The 16,038-nt window shown below is 54.0% G+C and overlaps 1 protein-coding gene across 1 annotated transcript; it reads left to right on the top strand.

The window, feature by feature from the left end:
- The first annotated feature begins 9,546 nt into the window (after positions 1-9,546).
- Positions 9,547-13,309, top strand: ARF6 (ADP ribosylation factor 6). Its single transcript, XM_066552015.1, has one exon. It carries the CDS (start codon positions 9,850-9,852, stop codon positions 10,375-10,377), a length of 528 nt encoding a protein of 175 aa, XP_066408112.1. The 5' UTR covers positions 9,547-9,849; the 3' UTR covers positions 10,378-13,309.
- The last annotated feature ends 2,729 nt before the right edge of the window (positions 13,310-16,038 follow it).

The following is a 16,038-nucleotide window of genomic DNA, read 5'->3' as shown; positions in this document are numbered from 1 at the left end:
CTTTCCCCTTTCCCCTTCTGCTTTCCCTCCTCCCTCCCTTCCTATTTCCCCTTTCCCTCCATCCCTGTCTCACCCCAGCACACAGTTCAGTTTTCCCTGCTGAGGAAGCAGCCAGGCCAAGGACAGAGCTCCCCCTCCCCATCCTTAGCACAAACTTCACTTCCTACACAATCTGGGCGTTGCTCCCAGAGATTCACGGTGGGATTTTGGGATCATATCCACACTGAACTTCCACCAGCACAACAACCGCAGCCCAAAATCCCAACCTCAGCACTCGGATCCCAGAAACCACCAGATCCATCCATTCTGGAGATTCCTGCCACCCGCGCTGTGCGAGCTCTGCCTGGCCACACAGTGGCAGTGAGGAACCGAGGGAACGTCCTTGAGCTCCCTCTGCTTTATGCTCCAAACCGCTTGGAATGGGTTTTGGGGAGGTTTGAGCTGCTGAGGAAGCCCAAACCCCCATTGGCAGCCAGAGCAGGCACACGCTGGTGCTGTTCTCATTCCGAGCCCGGAGCTCTGTCCCCGGGACAGCTCCGGACAGAGCAGACCGGGGATGTCCTGCTTTGGAAAACTCCTCCTGGAGCAAAGCTCCCCGATTTGCCAGCGTTGTCCTGAGAGTTCAGAGCCGAGGGCACCGATGGGCTGTGACAGAGAATGCCGGGCGGAACAGAGGGACGAGAGGCTCCTGCGAGCTTCCCCAGCCTTTGAGGGAAGGATGGGACTGACTCGCAGCCAGAAACACGACGGGAATTCCTGCTGGCCGGCACAGGAACCCGGCATTTCCCACTTTTACATCACATCTGCTGGGATCCCAACACATCCCACCAAAACCTCAGCGCGCCTGGGTGGGCGAGGCTGGCGCGGCATCTTCAGGAGGAGCATCCCTGGGAGTGCCGATGTGGCTGCTCCGCGGCACGGCGAGCTCACAAAGGGGGCTGGCTCCGAGGGGAGATGCCAAAATGTGCTGGGGCCGGGGGACAAGATGCCAAAAGAGGCTGGGTCCGAGGTGCCAAAAGAGGCTGGGTCCCGTCCTATCACCCGGGCTGCGCTGCAGGCTCTGTTCACAGGCGCGGTCCCGCTACTGACCGCCACGGGAGCTTTGACCTGCTCCGTCTCCGACCTGGGCCGGTTCACCCCTCCTTAGGCGACCTGGTGGCCCCCGGCTCCCCCAGGGCCACCATATCGATGCCGGCCTTAGCTTGGACGCCCGCTCGGCACAGCGCACGGCAGCCCAGAACCCCCGGGCTCAGCGATCCGCCAGCCTCAGCCTCCCCGGAGCTTGGATTACAGGCACAAGCCACCGTGCCCGGCTGCTCCCAGCGCTGCCTCCGCTCCCCGTCAGCCCTGGAGCGGCTCCTCCGGCCTCGGGAGCTCCTCAGGGCTGCAGCAGCACCGTGGGAAGAGCAGCAGGCACAGGGAGCAAAATTTAGCTCTTCAAGTGAGCACCCAGCACAATGCTTGGGCAGGTTGTGCTGGTGTAGGCTGAAGATTTAAGTTCATGGGATGTGCCCAGAGAGAGCTCAGAAGGATTTACAAATAGTCTGAGGGGCAGCCTGCTCCCTGCAGGTGTAATGAGCTGAATGATGCTCAGCAAGGGATAGAAAAATAACAAAAACCTAAGAAGGCAAGGAATAAAATTTCAGGAGCTCCCTGCTTTTATCCATTCCCTGCCATAACAGGCAGCTGCTTCATTCACTGAGGATTTTTTATCTTAACTCTGTGTTTTGCCTCTGTCAAAGTGTCCTGCCCAGGCATCCCATGGGAATAAGTGGCTGCTCCCTCTCCTCCATGGATGGCTCACGGAATTGTGTTTCTCCAGCACAGAGGTCAAGGCAAGGGCGTCCTGCCCAGGCAGGGCCACACCTCCTGCCCTGCCAGAGCCACTCCGAGGTGTCCGAGCACTTCCTCCAGCCCCTCCGAGCTACTGGAGCAAAGTCCAGGGCTAAAGTCCACAGGGCAATCCCATCTCTGAGAAGGAAAATAAGATTTTCCCCAGTGCTGCACAAGCCTGAAGCATTAAGGGTGTCAGGACTGCACAGGAGAGATCCCAGACCTTGTTCTGGGCTCTTTTTATCTCCTTAAGGAAGAGCTGTTGGTGACAGCTGGAGTTTTGGCTAAAGGCATTAGGATAATGATTTAGGGATCAAGGCATGAGGAGAGGGAGGGCTTGGCATCCACAAACAGGGGAGAAAGGCAAACCATCCCCACAGAAATAACACTGAACACATCCAGTAACCCCTTCTCCTGCCACTGACACAGGGGTTTTTCCTCATGTGAAAAAACCAAGCAGGAGGGATTTGGGAGAGCAGGGGAATGACTTCCTGAAAAAAAATGTGATGGGAAGGGGCTTGGCAGCCTGAGGAGGGCCCAGGCACAGGGAGGATGCAGACAGAGGGTCTGACAGAGCTGGGCAGCACCAAAGCAACAGCTGAGATGGCAAATGAGCCCCCTCGGGGCTGGCACAGCCAGGGAGCTCATCCCGGAGCCCGGGGCCTGCCCTGAGCTCATCCCGGAGCCCGGGGGCTTCCCTGAGCTCATCCCGCAGCCCAGCTCTGCCCTCCGGAGCTCATCCCGCAGCCCAGCTCTGCCCTCCGGAGCTCATCCCGCAGCCCAGCTCTGCCCTCCGGAGCTCATCCCGGAGCCCAGCTCTGCCCTCCGGAGCTCATCCCGCAGCCCAGGGCCTGCTCTGCCCTCCCGAGCTCGTCCCGGAGCCGCTGGACCCGCCCAGCCCAGCGGGAGCAGCTGCCCCAGGATCCCGCTGAGCTCCCCGCGGGAGCTCTGTGCACAGTCAGGGCTAAGCCAGGCTCCAGCCCCACAAATCACCAGCCTGGGGATCCCGCTGAGCTGCAGAACTCCTCCTTCCGAGGGCCAGCAACCACAGAGGCACGGAAAAGAACCACACAATACCCTGAGCTGAAGGGATCCAGAAGGACCACGGAGTCCAGCCTCTGGCCCTGCACAGGACACCCCAAAATCCCACCATGGGCCTCAAATTATTCTTCTTGTTAAGGCTTCAGGATTTTCCAGGCTGGTGTTGCCGTGGTGGTGATCCAGGATTTTGGCAGGTGAAGGTTTGGTCAGGCAGTATCCACCTCCCTCTTCATTTCCTCTCTCTGCTCCTGAGAACACCCTGGGAAAGGAGGAGCCAGCTTTGCCAATAGCACCTGTAGAGACATTTGGATGTACTTAAGATATATTAGAAACCCTAAATATTCTGGAATCATAGAATCCATGAATGATTTGTATGGAAGGGGAGCTTAAATCCCATCCCATTCCATGGGCAGGGACATCTCCCACTGCCCCAGGCTGCTCCAAGCCCCAGTGTCCAGCCTGGCCTTGGGCACTTCCAGGGATCCAGGGGCATCCAACAGTGCTTTTTTTGAGTGGTTTGGGTTTTGTGTTTTTTTTTGGTTTTTTGGTGTTTTGTTTTTTTTTTTTTTTTTGAGGTATTTTACCTTGAAAATCAGTCAGCAGTGTAAGACTGAGCTATTTGGAGTACATAGTGCCCAGAGGTGCATTTCTTTCCCTGAGGGTGGTTACAGGGAGTAGATTTATATATTGAAAACCTGATTGCAATACCTCACCACCCTCTGAATAAAGAATTCCCAATTCCCAATCTCCCACCCATCCCTGCCCTCTGGCACTGGCAGCCATTCCCTGGCTCCTGTCCCTCCATCCCTTGTCCCCAGTCCCTCTCCAGCTCTCCTGGAGCCCCTTCAGGCCCTGCCAGGGGCTCTGAGCTCTCCCTGGAGCCTTCTCCTCTCCAGGATGTCAGACAGGTTTTCCTCCTTGAGAGGCCACTTTGGAGAATCTCTTCCTCACTTCCCCAGGGCGCTGGAGACCAGGACAGGGCTTTTTCCTGATGATACCTATGAGATTTTATTGGTGCTTCAGGATCCTCAAGGCATCATTTCAGCACACTGGGGCTCACAGAGACCTGCTGCAGTCAGGATATTTTTTGCTCAATCAAATTTCATCTGTGGTGACAAATTTCCACCTCACAGTGGCTTAAGTTGCTCTCTTAAAAATAAGGGCCTGTCTTTCCCAACAAATTCCTGTATTCTCCAACACCCCTTCCCATCTCTGCTTCTTAACCCAAGGATGGGAAGATCCAGGGATGTCTCTGATGCCACTGCCTGTAGCACACACACACACACACACACACACACACACCTTTGGAGGTTTCAGGTTCAGCTTCCTGCCAATCCCAGCTGCTGCTGCACCCCAAATCACAGGAAACAGGGCTGAGACACCCATGGGAACCATCCCCACCCCTCCCTGCCCACAGGGAGGCAGGACCAGGGCCAAGTGCTCTGGGAAAGGCTTCTCTCCCTGAGTCACCCCAGCACAGGACACTTGGCCCATTGTGTCAGATATCTCCATGACAAATCTGCCCCTGGAATGCCATTGTTGTATCGAGGATGTAATTTGTTTTCACAACAGGAGAATTTATCTAACACAGATACTAAAGCCAGAGCTGTTATTATATTCCCTTTTCCTTCCTTGGAAAGCCACAAAGGTCTTTGAAGGATCGGTGAACAAAGGCTTTTCCCATCTCTGTCAGGAGGGAAGCAGGGAAAGATGCCTGCACCCCATCAAAACAGGTTTGACCCGATGGTCCACAGTGGCTGGAATTTGATTTATAGTCAAAGAGATAAAAATTATCTAATTGATGAGCATCAGTTTCCTCAAGGTTTGGTTAATCTGGTGTTTCACATTGCTGTGACAGCACCTGGACCTCTGGTGGAGGGCAGAACATGGAACCACAGCCTGCAAATCCATGGAAAACAATAAATGCAAACCTTGGTACCTGCACTGCCCAGGAGTTCCTTCTGCATAAGGAAAGATAAGGAAAGATAAGGAAAGATAAGGAAAGATAAGGAGCAGCCAGGCCCAGCTGAGCCACCACAAGGTCCCACAGGTATTTGCTGCCCTTCTCCCCAGGCTGTAAGCCCTAATCACTTTATAACCATGATTGCTTTTTACCCTCTGGGCTGTAAATCCTCAGCAGGTACAGGGACAACCCATCCACTGACACAGCATCAGCCAGTGCTGGCTTTTAAAACACTCACCTCGTTTTTAAAACACTCACCTCACTTTCAAAACATTTAACTCACTTTTAAAACACTCACCTCACTTTTAAGACGTTCAGCTCACTTTTAAAACATTTAACTCACTTTTAAAACATTCAACTTACTTTTGAAACATTTAACTCACTTTTAAAATATTTAACTGACTTTTAAAATATTTAACTCCTGCAGGCTACCCAGTAACTCAGTGGGGGTTGCCAAGGACCTGAGAAGGGTTTTCATTCTCCAGCAGGTGTGTGAAACTGAAGCCCTCCTAAGAGCTCACGTTTTTCAGGTAATTTAGAACATATTTGGGTATTTTGAGTGCTTTTTTGGTGTATTTTATCTTGAAAATCAGCCAGCAGGGTAAGGCTGAGCTATATGGAGTGGACAGTGCCCAGAGGTGCATTGCTTTCCCTGAGGGTGTCACAGGCCCATCTGTAAATACAGATTTATATCCATCCTGAGGGGAAGAACCTGCTTTGCTCAGACCATCACACTTCATCTGTGGTGACAAATTTGCACCTCGCAGCAGCTTAAATCTCTCTGTTAAAAATAAAGGCCTGTTTTTCCCAAACAATTTCTCATTGGAAAGGCTGTGCTCTCCCAGAGGCTCAGCAGGGACTCAGCAGTGGGATCCCTCAGACAGCAAAGCCTTTTTTTGCTTTTCTGAAGTTATTTCCATTTGCTTCCTGTTTACCCTCCTTCCCGCGCACTCACGGAAAGCACCAGGACTCCACTGAAATGTTCCAAAAGTAGGTGGTGCTCTGTCCCCAGCTTCTCCCCATTCCCCGTGGGACTGGGAACCGTGAGCTGCCAGGACTGACTGCACTGAGTTCATCAGTGACTAATTTGAGATCTTAACTACCCAAAGTGCTCAGTGCTCAAATGTTTCCTCGCTATCTGTCCTCCTCAAGAGCAGGAATATTTCCTTTAAAAGCACAGCCAGGCCATGGCAAATCTTCCCCTGGTGAGGTTGGGAAGTTTTCCTGAAGGGCAGGGAGGATCCTTGGGAATGAATCCCAGCACAGGTGGAAAAGCATTTGAGTGAATCCCATTTCTCTTCTGAGGAAGAACTTGTTACTGTGCAGTGACCAGGCACTGGAACAGATTGCCCAGAGAGGAGTCTGCACTCCTGGAGACATTCCAGCACCAGCTGGGCACAATCCTGGAGCAGGGAGGTGGCACCAGGTGACCCCACTGTGGTCCCTTCCAACCCGAGCTGCCCAGGGCACGGAACCACATCCCCCCATCAGTGTGGGGTTTCTGTGGGAAGAAGGGCAGCTCATCATTCCCCTCTGGCAGGTTTGGAGCCGTGGATGATCATGGGAAGATCAGGTTTGGGTGCTCTCAGTGTCACCCAGAGGCAGAAGCTGCAACCACAGCCCAGAGCAGCTCAACTCAGCCACGGGCCCTGCCAGGGATCCAGGGAAAGAAGAGCAGGCTGCCCTAGAGCAGAGGCTGGATGGAGTTCCAGAATAAAGCAGGGATTCATTCAAAGCATCTCCTCCATGCATCCACCTTGGGCAGCACAAGAGCCCAGCCAGGCCTGCACCCAAGATGAACCAAAATGGCCCCAAAATGCACGGCCGGGCACGGGGTCTCTCCCTGGGATCAGTTCTGCTCCATTTGCACCTTGCAGTTCATTGTCCCATTCCAGCTTTAGCCCCTGCAGTCCCACCCTGCTTGTTTTTCTCTCTCCAGCCCACGGGGTTTGTGCTCTTGGGCTGAGGTTTGGATCATTTGTCCTTGGTGCCCAGCTGGAGCAGGAATTGTTTTGTCTCCCTGCTCTGTGCACTGAGCTCAGCATCCCCTGATATGGAGCCCAGACCTGCACATTGAAGCAGCACAGAATGTGAAAAATAGAAAAGCTCAAACCTGAGGCATTGTTAGCAGGCAGAGGGACAACAAGGATTGGAGCAGAGGCACTGGGAGGGGCCGATCTCCACAGGACTCCAGGGCAGGAGCAGCTCAGAGAAACTCTGGCAGGGGCTGCACAGGTCCCATCACTTTTCCAGGAGGGAAAGGACAGAAGGAGTTCAGAAAAGCTTTTTGCCAGGTGAAATGGGCAAAGCCAAAGCAGGCCAAGCCCTGTTTGCCCCCAGTCCCCAGGGATGATGGGCAATGCAGTCTCCAACAAAACAAACAAAGCCAAGATTCAAGAGGAGAGGCCCGAGGAACAGCAGGGCTGGGTGCAAAGTGGGGAGCGGATGATGGAAAGGGAACTTCCCCACCCTGCAGGTGCTCATTCCAGGGGGTTTTGTGGTACCCTGAGGGGGTGACACAGCCCCCAGCCCCCACCCTGTGTTCCAGCACCTGTGCTTTATTCTCACCTAATCCATGAGAATCCACGCTCCTCACCTGCTGGTCCTGGAGAAAGCCCCAAAGGAGCCTCTCAGCTCTTACAAAGGAAAGCAGAACAACCTCAGCACAGTCACACCCTCCCCTCAACGCTCTGCACTGTCAGAACAAAAGCACCAAAAGTCATTTCCTGACAGCACAAAAAGCTGCTCTGAGGCTGAGGGAAGAACTCAGATTCCGGCTCATGGGCAAAGGAAGGACCTCAAAGCTCCTGGCATCACCTTTCTCTGCTGTTGTAACCCTCGTGGGCTCGTGCTGCCTGACTGAATGAACTCAGCAGCACAGAAATGGTCACACTGAGCAGAGCTGAGTGAAAACCCACCAACACCCACAGCCTGATGGTAATTTTAGCCCTGCAAATATTCAGCTCTCTGTTTAGATAAATATCCCATGCTAGTGAGAGAGGAGACTGAGCCAGCTGCATCCAGCAGGACCAGGGCTTGCTGGAAATCCCAACCCAGTGTGATAATTAGCAGCATTATCTGCTGGTTTAATCAGCAGAGGTGAACTCTGGCAGTGCCCAGGCAGGCAGGGACACTCCTGAGCCCTGGGGTCAGCAGGCCGTGCCCTGGCACAGCCTCTCACCAGGAGAGGCCATGGATGCTGTGTTTGCCTTGGCATCCTCCCTTTGGCTCGCTGCAGGAAAGAGCAAAGCCTTCCTCAAAGAATCCTCCTGACATCACAGAATCATGGAAAATCCTGAGCTGGAAGGGACCCCAGGGACCATGGACCAACCCCTGGCCCAGCAGGGGAAGAACCTTTCTTTCCCTATCTCCAAGCTAAACCTCCCTGCACAGCTCCAGCCCTTCCTGTCCCTGCTCACCAGAGGGAAGATCCCTTATTAATTGATCCCTTAATAATTCTGCAGTTTAGGAGACCTCCCGGTCTCCTAAAGACACCAAAGCATTCCCTTGGCAGCTCCAAGAGGGATTGCTTTCCATGTACCAGGACATCAGCCATAGAAATCAACCCACAGTGTGGTGGTTTTGAAGGGAATGGGAAGAGAGAGTGAAGTCAATCCTACACAACCTCAAGGGAATGCACACCGTGCTCTCCAGCAGAAGACCCCAAAGTGACCAACTGGGAGGTGTCCCTGCTGTCCCTGCCCATGGCAGGGGTGGAAGGGGATGGGCTGTAAGGTCCCTTCCAACCCGCACCAGTCTGGGATTCCACGGTTTTGTGGGATTTGTGTTCCAGGCGCCGCTTCCCCCATTCACTCCCCGAACTCAGGAGCAGCCACCAACACAGGCGGGCACTCACAGGACCCGGGTGGGCACCCGAGGCCCGGCCCGGAGGAGCGGCTGGCACCGTTCCCGTGTCTCTGGCACCGTTCCCGTGTCCCGGTCCCCGGCACGGCCCCGGGGCGGGGTGTGGGCAGGGCCGAGCGGCGGGACAGGCCCGGCGTGTGCGTGCAGGAGGCGCCGGGCCGGGCGTGCCCGGGCACAGCTCCGGGCACAGGGCAGGGACGGGCCCCGGCCGCCGCGGGGTGTCCCGGGCGCTGATCCGCGGAGTTTCACCCGCCGGAATCGCTGGGAGTGACCCGAGACAAGGAGCAGGCACAGCCCCGATGAGGCAGCGCTGAATCACGGGCGGAGGGGCTGGAAGGGCCCTCTCGGCCCGGCCCATGGCAGGCACACCTCCCACTGCCCCGGCCGCTTCCAGCCCAGCCTCGGACACTGCCGGGGACCCGGGGGCAGCCACAGCCCCTCCGGGCACCTGTGCCAGGGGCTCCCCGTCCCCGCTGCGCACACCGCCCGTCCCGGGCAGGGCTCGGTCCCGGGCGCGGTCCCCTCTGGTCCTGCCCCTTTAAGACGCGCCCCGCGCTGACGCGCGATCGCGTGGCGCCTCTCCCCACCGCGGCCCCGCCCCCTCCGCGCGCCGCGCGCGCGCCGCCCCGCCCCGTCCAATCAGCTGCAAGGCCCCGCCCCTCCGTGGAGCCCCGGGGGCGGGGCGGCGGCGCAGGCGCAGGCGCGCGGAGCGGGCGGGAAGGCGCGGGCGGAAGGGGGGCGGGGCCGCGGCGGGGCGTGGCGTGGCCCGCGCGGGCGCATGCGCGGGGTGGCGGCGGGGCGGAAGCGGGCGCGGGCGCGCGCGGCCCCTTTCCGGCGGCGCGGGCGGAGGGAGCGGCGCGCGGGGCCCTCAGGTACGGCCGGGACGCTCCCGGGCCATCGCGGCCACTCCCGGTGCTCCCCGGCGCTCCCCGGCCCTCGGGACCCTCCCGCCGCCGCCGCGCCGGCACCCATGAGCTGAGGCGCCGCGGCGGGAGCCCAGGCAGGAGCGGGCGGAGCCGCCGCCGCGGGCCCGGCGGAGCAGCGGAGCCGCCTCCCCGCCGCCCCATGCGCGGCCCGCGCTGAGCCCCGCCCGCCCTTCCCCGCCGGGCCGGCGCTCGCCCTCTCGCCCTCCCTTGGATGCCGCCGAGATGGGCAAGGTGCTGTCCAAGATCTTCGGGAACAAGGAGATGCGGATCCTGATGCTGGGGCTGGACGCGGCCGGCAAGACCACGATCTTGTACAAGCTGAAGCTGGGCCAGTCGGTGACCACCATCCCCACCGTGGGCTTCAACGTGGAGACCGTCACCTACAAGAACGTCAAGTTCAACGTGTGGGACGTGGGCGGCCAGGACAAGATCCGGCCCCTGTGGCGGCACTACTACACGGGCACGCAGGGGCTCATCTTCGTGGTGGACTGCGCCGACCGCGACCGCATCGACGAGGCGCGGCAGGAGCTGCACCGCATCATCAACGACCGGGAGATGCGGGACGCCATCATCCTCATCTTCGCCAACAAGCAGGACCTGCCCGACGCCATGAAACCCCACGAGATCCAGGAGAAACTGGGCCTGACCCGGATCAGGGATAGGAATTGGTATGTGCAGCCCTCCTGTGCCACGACGGGGGATGGACTCTACGAAGGGCTGACGTGGTTAACGTCCAATTATAAATCCTAATGGGAGAGGAACTATTTAGTCTACAAAGAATTAAAGAAACAAAACAAAAAAAAAATTAAACAAAAAAAGAAACAAAAAAAATTTAAAATAACCCACGTGGCTTTCCAGAAGAATGATTCTCTACTGAAAAGTAAAAACAAAACCGCATCCATAGGATTATGATCACCTTTCTCCAGTTGCCACCCTTTCCTCCTGCACCCTTGGCTGGATTCCTGTTCTAACTCCTCCTGCTTGGCGTTAGGATGCTCTAACCTCCGAATGTGACACGAACACAGGCACTAGATGCTATGGCAGACTTCCAGCAAACAGGGGAAGGACACATTATAGACTTGCTAAGTAACTTTTTTTTGGTTTTTTTTTTCCCTTTTTCCTCTCGTTAGCCCTTTGCTGGTTTGATTATTTTGGGGGATGTTGGGGGAGGGGGTCCATTTTCAGTGTATGCTTTCTGGGTCTACTTTTTTGATTATATATATTTTTTTTCTCTCTCTTCTCTCACTTTGCTGTAGATTGCTACTTTTTTGCATTCTTGCAGGATATGTTGCTAGGTCGACTTCATCTAGTAAACTGAAAATTGTTGCTTAAAATCAAACTGCAGTCTGTCTTTTTATATTAAGGACTTTTTTTTAAAAACAAAAAAAAGTTCTGTTAATCTGTAACTAAACAGTGACTCAGTCTGGCTCCACGGCTCAGGCTAACGAGGGGAATTCTTGCCTGCAGTGGCAGAGAGTGGGAATTCCACTGTAAGGTGTTCAAAGTGCGTGTCGGGCGCTGGGAAATGTAAGAACTGCTTTGGAATGTCAGCTGGGAAGTTCTGACCCATACATCATGCATGAGGAGGGATGCAAAACCAGCTCCCCACACCACATAGCAAACCAGGCATGAGCGATGCTGTAGTTCCAGGGCAGGCACTGGGCAGGTTTTTTGTCTTAAATGAGGTTTAGTTGCAGTTTTTTACTCCTTGGTGTCGGTCCTCGGGCCGAGGCTCTTTCCAGCAGATGCAGCAATAAAATGTTGCAATGAGTTTGACTTTAAATCAGATGTTTTGGCAAAAGTCCAGCTCTGACTTGCCTCTCGCTTCCATCTCAAGGCAGCTGGAGACACCTAAACCTTGAAAGGATTCCTGTTTCTTTCCAACAGCCAGAAGGAAATTGTTGTTGTTATTATTATTATTGTTCTTTTTCCATGCTGGAGCCTTGCGAAGGGGCGATTCCGAGCCGAGCTCTGCTCGAGCCCGGGGTTTCTGCCATCAGGAATGGCCATTTTGAGGAAATCACTGCTTGCTTTGGTTTTTCCAAGCCCGGCTGGAGGCTCCTGCCCGTGTCCCGGGGCTGCTGCGGTCCTGTAGCAAAGGGAACTATCTTGGATGTCTGAGGCCCATTGAGGAACTGCTCGTGAGAGCGGGGAGGGCAGAGAGAGAGAGAGAATCGACGCTGAATGTAAAGTTCCATAATTAGTTCTTAAAGGGCAAAGCAGCTCGTTAGCCATGTCACAGCCTGTAGCTGGGACTGGCCAATCAAAAACCCCACCCAGAGCGAGTATTTGCATAAAAACTCAATCAAGTATTAATTAACGCTGGGTGCACAAACTGTTAAAGCAGCTGGTTCTTATTCAGCCTTAAGGATTAACTTCAGATTTCCTCAAGGAGTTAAAACTCCGTTGGGGAATTCTAGGAATGTATGCTACAAAACCAGAAGAAAATGGCTTTTATTTTCCATTTTTTTCCTTAATTGTGTTCTCTTTTCAAGAATATAAGTTTTACATGGAATTGGGGGCATTACACTACATTGCTGCAGTGGTGACTCTGCATGCTGAGTACCTTGTACATGGAGCTCTTACCAAAGATGTATGGGAAGATAAAAATCCTGAATTGACTTCTGAAATCCAATGCTTTGGAGCACTTCAAAGTCCTTTTAGAGTATGGTTCCAAAAAAAGACTTTTCTGGATGTGGGTTGCAAATGGGACTGGATGGGTTCTTGGTGCTAGAAGATAGAGCATTGATGGACTTTGTGAATTGTAGAGAGTCTGCAGAAGCTTAATGTAGAAATAACTCTTCCATCTCAGCCCTAAAGAAGAGGAAGTGAGATTAGTTTATTTTAATCCAAGGCTTTTTGCCATTGGAATATCATTGCTCTATTTTCTAGCTTTCGTTTTTCTTTTCCTGTTGCTGTAACTTAATGAACAGTGTGGTGGTATAAAAACTTAAAATTACAACAATATGGTTACTGTTTTCTTCTGGAGCATCAATAAAATAGCCAAGCACAAAGTAAATGCCTAAACTGGAAAACTTGAAGCTCTATTAATGGTTCTTGAACTTTCTTAAACCTATTCTCAGTCAACATGAAAACTTCAATACCTTCATTTTTTGTCTGAGTTGGTTTCCTGTGTTTCCAAGCGCTGGGGCAGCCTTTGCATTAAGTTGATTTTGCAATTTTGTATCCCCTTAGAAGTAACTTTGTAATTCTGTTTTGTAGGTGAAAGGAAATCGCTTTTGCTTCTGGGTTTTTAAAAAATTTTTTTTTTTGGGTGGGGGGGAGTGGGGAGGAAGAGATGGGGGAGAAAAAGTTACTGGAAGGTGTGGCAGAGCCGTCAGAAATAAACGGCCGTGGCCACCGAACAAAACCCCACAGGTTTCACTTCCAACACGTCCTTTCTAGGCTGTAGCAGGACCTCAGCACGAGGGAGTGGCTGTCAGTAGGATAAAGTGGGAATTCTGTACCAAACAAACCAGTCTGGAATTCCAAGTGCATCGATTTGTGTTCGTGTGAATTTATGGAGTAAGTTTTGAATGGCGTTCAATCGTGTCCGACCAAGTGACTGAGTTTGTGGCCTGTGATCTCCCTGACTGAAGTTCCCAGGAATTTTGTGTTCTCAATATGGCTGTAGTGTTGGTAAAGAACTAATAAGCAGAAAATAAAGCAATTATACAGCGGAGCTCTCCTGGTATGTTACTTGTATTGAATTATGAGAGAAGCAGAAAGGGGCAATCTGGTGCTGGACTCGGGCGCTGTGCTGGCATAAAGAGGGCTCTGTTCTGGATCTCCCAGATTGGAAGCCTGGCTGTAATTCCTTTGAGAATTAGATGAGAAAGTGGAAAAGGAAGATGCTGCTTTAATATTCCCACTTGAGCAAACTTTATTGTCAGGGCTCTCCAGCCTCGGTGCCGGCCCCACTTAAGTGGGGAAGGTGAGGGCAGGGAGGAGCTGTCCCTGCCGTGTTCCAGGCAGGAAATTCCCTGGAAAGGGCAGCACGAGGCCGGTGTGGAACACAGGGATGGACAAAGGGGCTGATGAGTGACTAGGGGTGCTCGTGGAGTGACAGATGTGACGTTGGGACTCGCTGGTGCCTGAGTAGGACTCGAGTGAGCTGATAAAAGGACTTGGGCAGGTGCTGGGGCTGCGGGGGGGCTGGGGAGCAGCGGGATATGGATCCTGTGACAGCTGCCATCCCCTGGGACAGGCAGAGGGCACGGCCAGGGCTCTGCTCCGAGGCTGCTCCCACAGCTGCAGGTGCCAGGCCAGGGGTCAGCCCTGGAATTGGCTCCTTGCTGCAAAGCTTTGGGAATGCTCAGGAGCATCATTACCTGCTCTAGTGAGCAGCATCCCTGCCTGTGGAACGAGCTGAGCTTTGAGGTCCCTTCCCACTCAAACCATGCCGTGATTCCGTGATTATCCAGCCAGGTGGGTGCAGGAGCCTTCCCCTTCCAGGGTGTTCAGGCTCTGCCTGGCTGTCAGACCAGGGTGTGGCTGTGTAAATGAAGTTACTCTGAGTTAATTAAACTGCTCGGAGCTGGGAGACAAGCAGGGGAACCGGTGTCTCTCTGGCTGCTGCCGTGAGTCACATTTCAAAATGCCGGCGCTTATCGCGCCCCATCGGAGCGCGGTGAGCCCGGAGCGCGCCGTGACTCAGCCCCAGCAGGGCCCTGTCCTCATGGACGGGCCTTGCAAAAACTCTGCCCACCATTCCTAATTGGAAATTATCCCTGTTAATGCAAGTCCTCCCAAAGGAATGTCTCGCTTTAAAAATGTTGTCGGAGCAGCTGGCGCGAGGGCTGGGAGAGCCTGGGGAGCTGAGGTGAGGTCCCTTCTCACTGGCCTTTGGGAATGGGACAAAAGGGACTGCCAGGAGCAGAGACCTTGCTGTGGATGTGGGAGCAGCCTCGGTGGGAGCCCTGTGACTCAGACTTCCCTCTAACACTTGGCTGTGCTTTTATCTTGGATTTGCTTCTAATATCTGTCCAACCTGGCAGCTCGCTGTGGGCAACCTGAAATCCCCTCAGCTTTGGTGCTTTCTGGAAGTTCAAATAAAAACTTTCCCCTGGTCTCGTGGGGAAGCATCAGCTCCCAGGGGCTGTTGGTGAGTGAGTTCCAGCCCTGCTGACTGCTCAGTTCCTCTTTGAGGTCCTGCACATTCTCGTGTTTCGGAATTACAGCTGAGCAAAGGCTCTCAGGGCTTCAGGCCCAGCCGAGCCCCACAATCCATCTCCCTTTCAAAAGTGGGAGCACCCCAAGAGCACCAGGGTGCCATTTGCACCCTGGGTGAGCTCTGGAAGGTGCAGGGTGAGTCAGAGCCCAGCAGCTCTGCGCAGGGTGGTTTGTACAGGCGGGAAATGGGGTGTGCTGGGGGTTCTCCAGGAAGTGGCTCTGCTCTTGCTTAAGAACAGGTATCTCTGGCCTCCTTAAGAAAGGAGGGGGAAAAAAGTCAAGATGTGACTCACTGCTGAGTCTCACAGTGGTTTAACAGGCTCTGGGCCCTGCTTTGCCTCAAGTTTTCCCTTCCAGAGGCTGCACTTCACTCCTCTGTTCCTGTTTTTTTTAGTTGCATCTTCCAAGACAGCTTTAGTTAGGAAAAATGCTTCAGCGGGGTTTAATGGGTGTCCTGTGAGATGGAAATTGGTGATGCTTGGAAATTGGTAGCACTTAGAACACTTTGTTTTCCTTAGGAGTTTTCAGGCGAGAGCAACCCCCAAGGGTGGCACCAGCAGCTCCTGGATCTGTACAGGATCCCGGTGCTCCAGCTGCCTTTCAGTGGGTGAAAACTCCCTTGGTGGTTAAACAGAGAAAAGGAGGGAGCCAAGGTGTAGAAAAGAGCCTGAATTCCTGGCTGGGAGGGTGGGGAGGCCCTGGCACAGGGCCTGCGGCTGCCCCTGGATCTCTGGAAATGTCCAAGACCAGGCTGGACAGGGCTTGGAGTAACCTGGGATAGTAGGAGGTGTCCCTGCCATGGCTGGGGTGGCACTGGATGGGATTTAAGGTCCCTGCTTGAACCATTCTGGGATGTTATGATGTTGTGAGCTCCTAAAATTGTCCCCATGTTGTGCCTAGAGTGGATTCCTTGCTTGATTTTCCATGCATGGACCAGGCACTGGCTTCATCTGAAGTTTCTGATGGAGCAGGAGGGGAGGTTTTCTCTCTCATCAGTGCAAGGCATGAAAACCTGTGGAAAGCTGCAGCAAACGCTGCAAGAATCAATGATTCTGCAAGAATCCAAGCTGTTCTGTGAGAATGCACTTTTATTTCACATCTTGGGGGAAAAGGTGAAAACCTCAAGTGGCCTCTATAGTTACAGGAGAGTAGGACACAAGGAGGGCTGGATGGGAGACCTCAGAAGGAAGGGAAGCAATTTCCCAGGGCTATCCTGGATTTTTGAGAAGAACACGTTGC

This window comes from Molothrus aeneus, chromosome 6, assembly GCF_037042795.1.
Source record: "Molothrus aeneus isolate 106 chromosome 6, BPBGC_Maene_1.0, whole genome shotgun sequence".
Taxonomy (NCBI): domain Eukaryota; kingdom Metazoa; phylum Chordata; class Aves; order Passeriformes; family Icteridae; genus Molothrus; species Molothrus aeneus.
The sequence above is the reverse complement of the archived record's forward strand: the minus strand, read 5'-3'. Positions and strand labels throughout refer to the sequence as shown.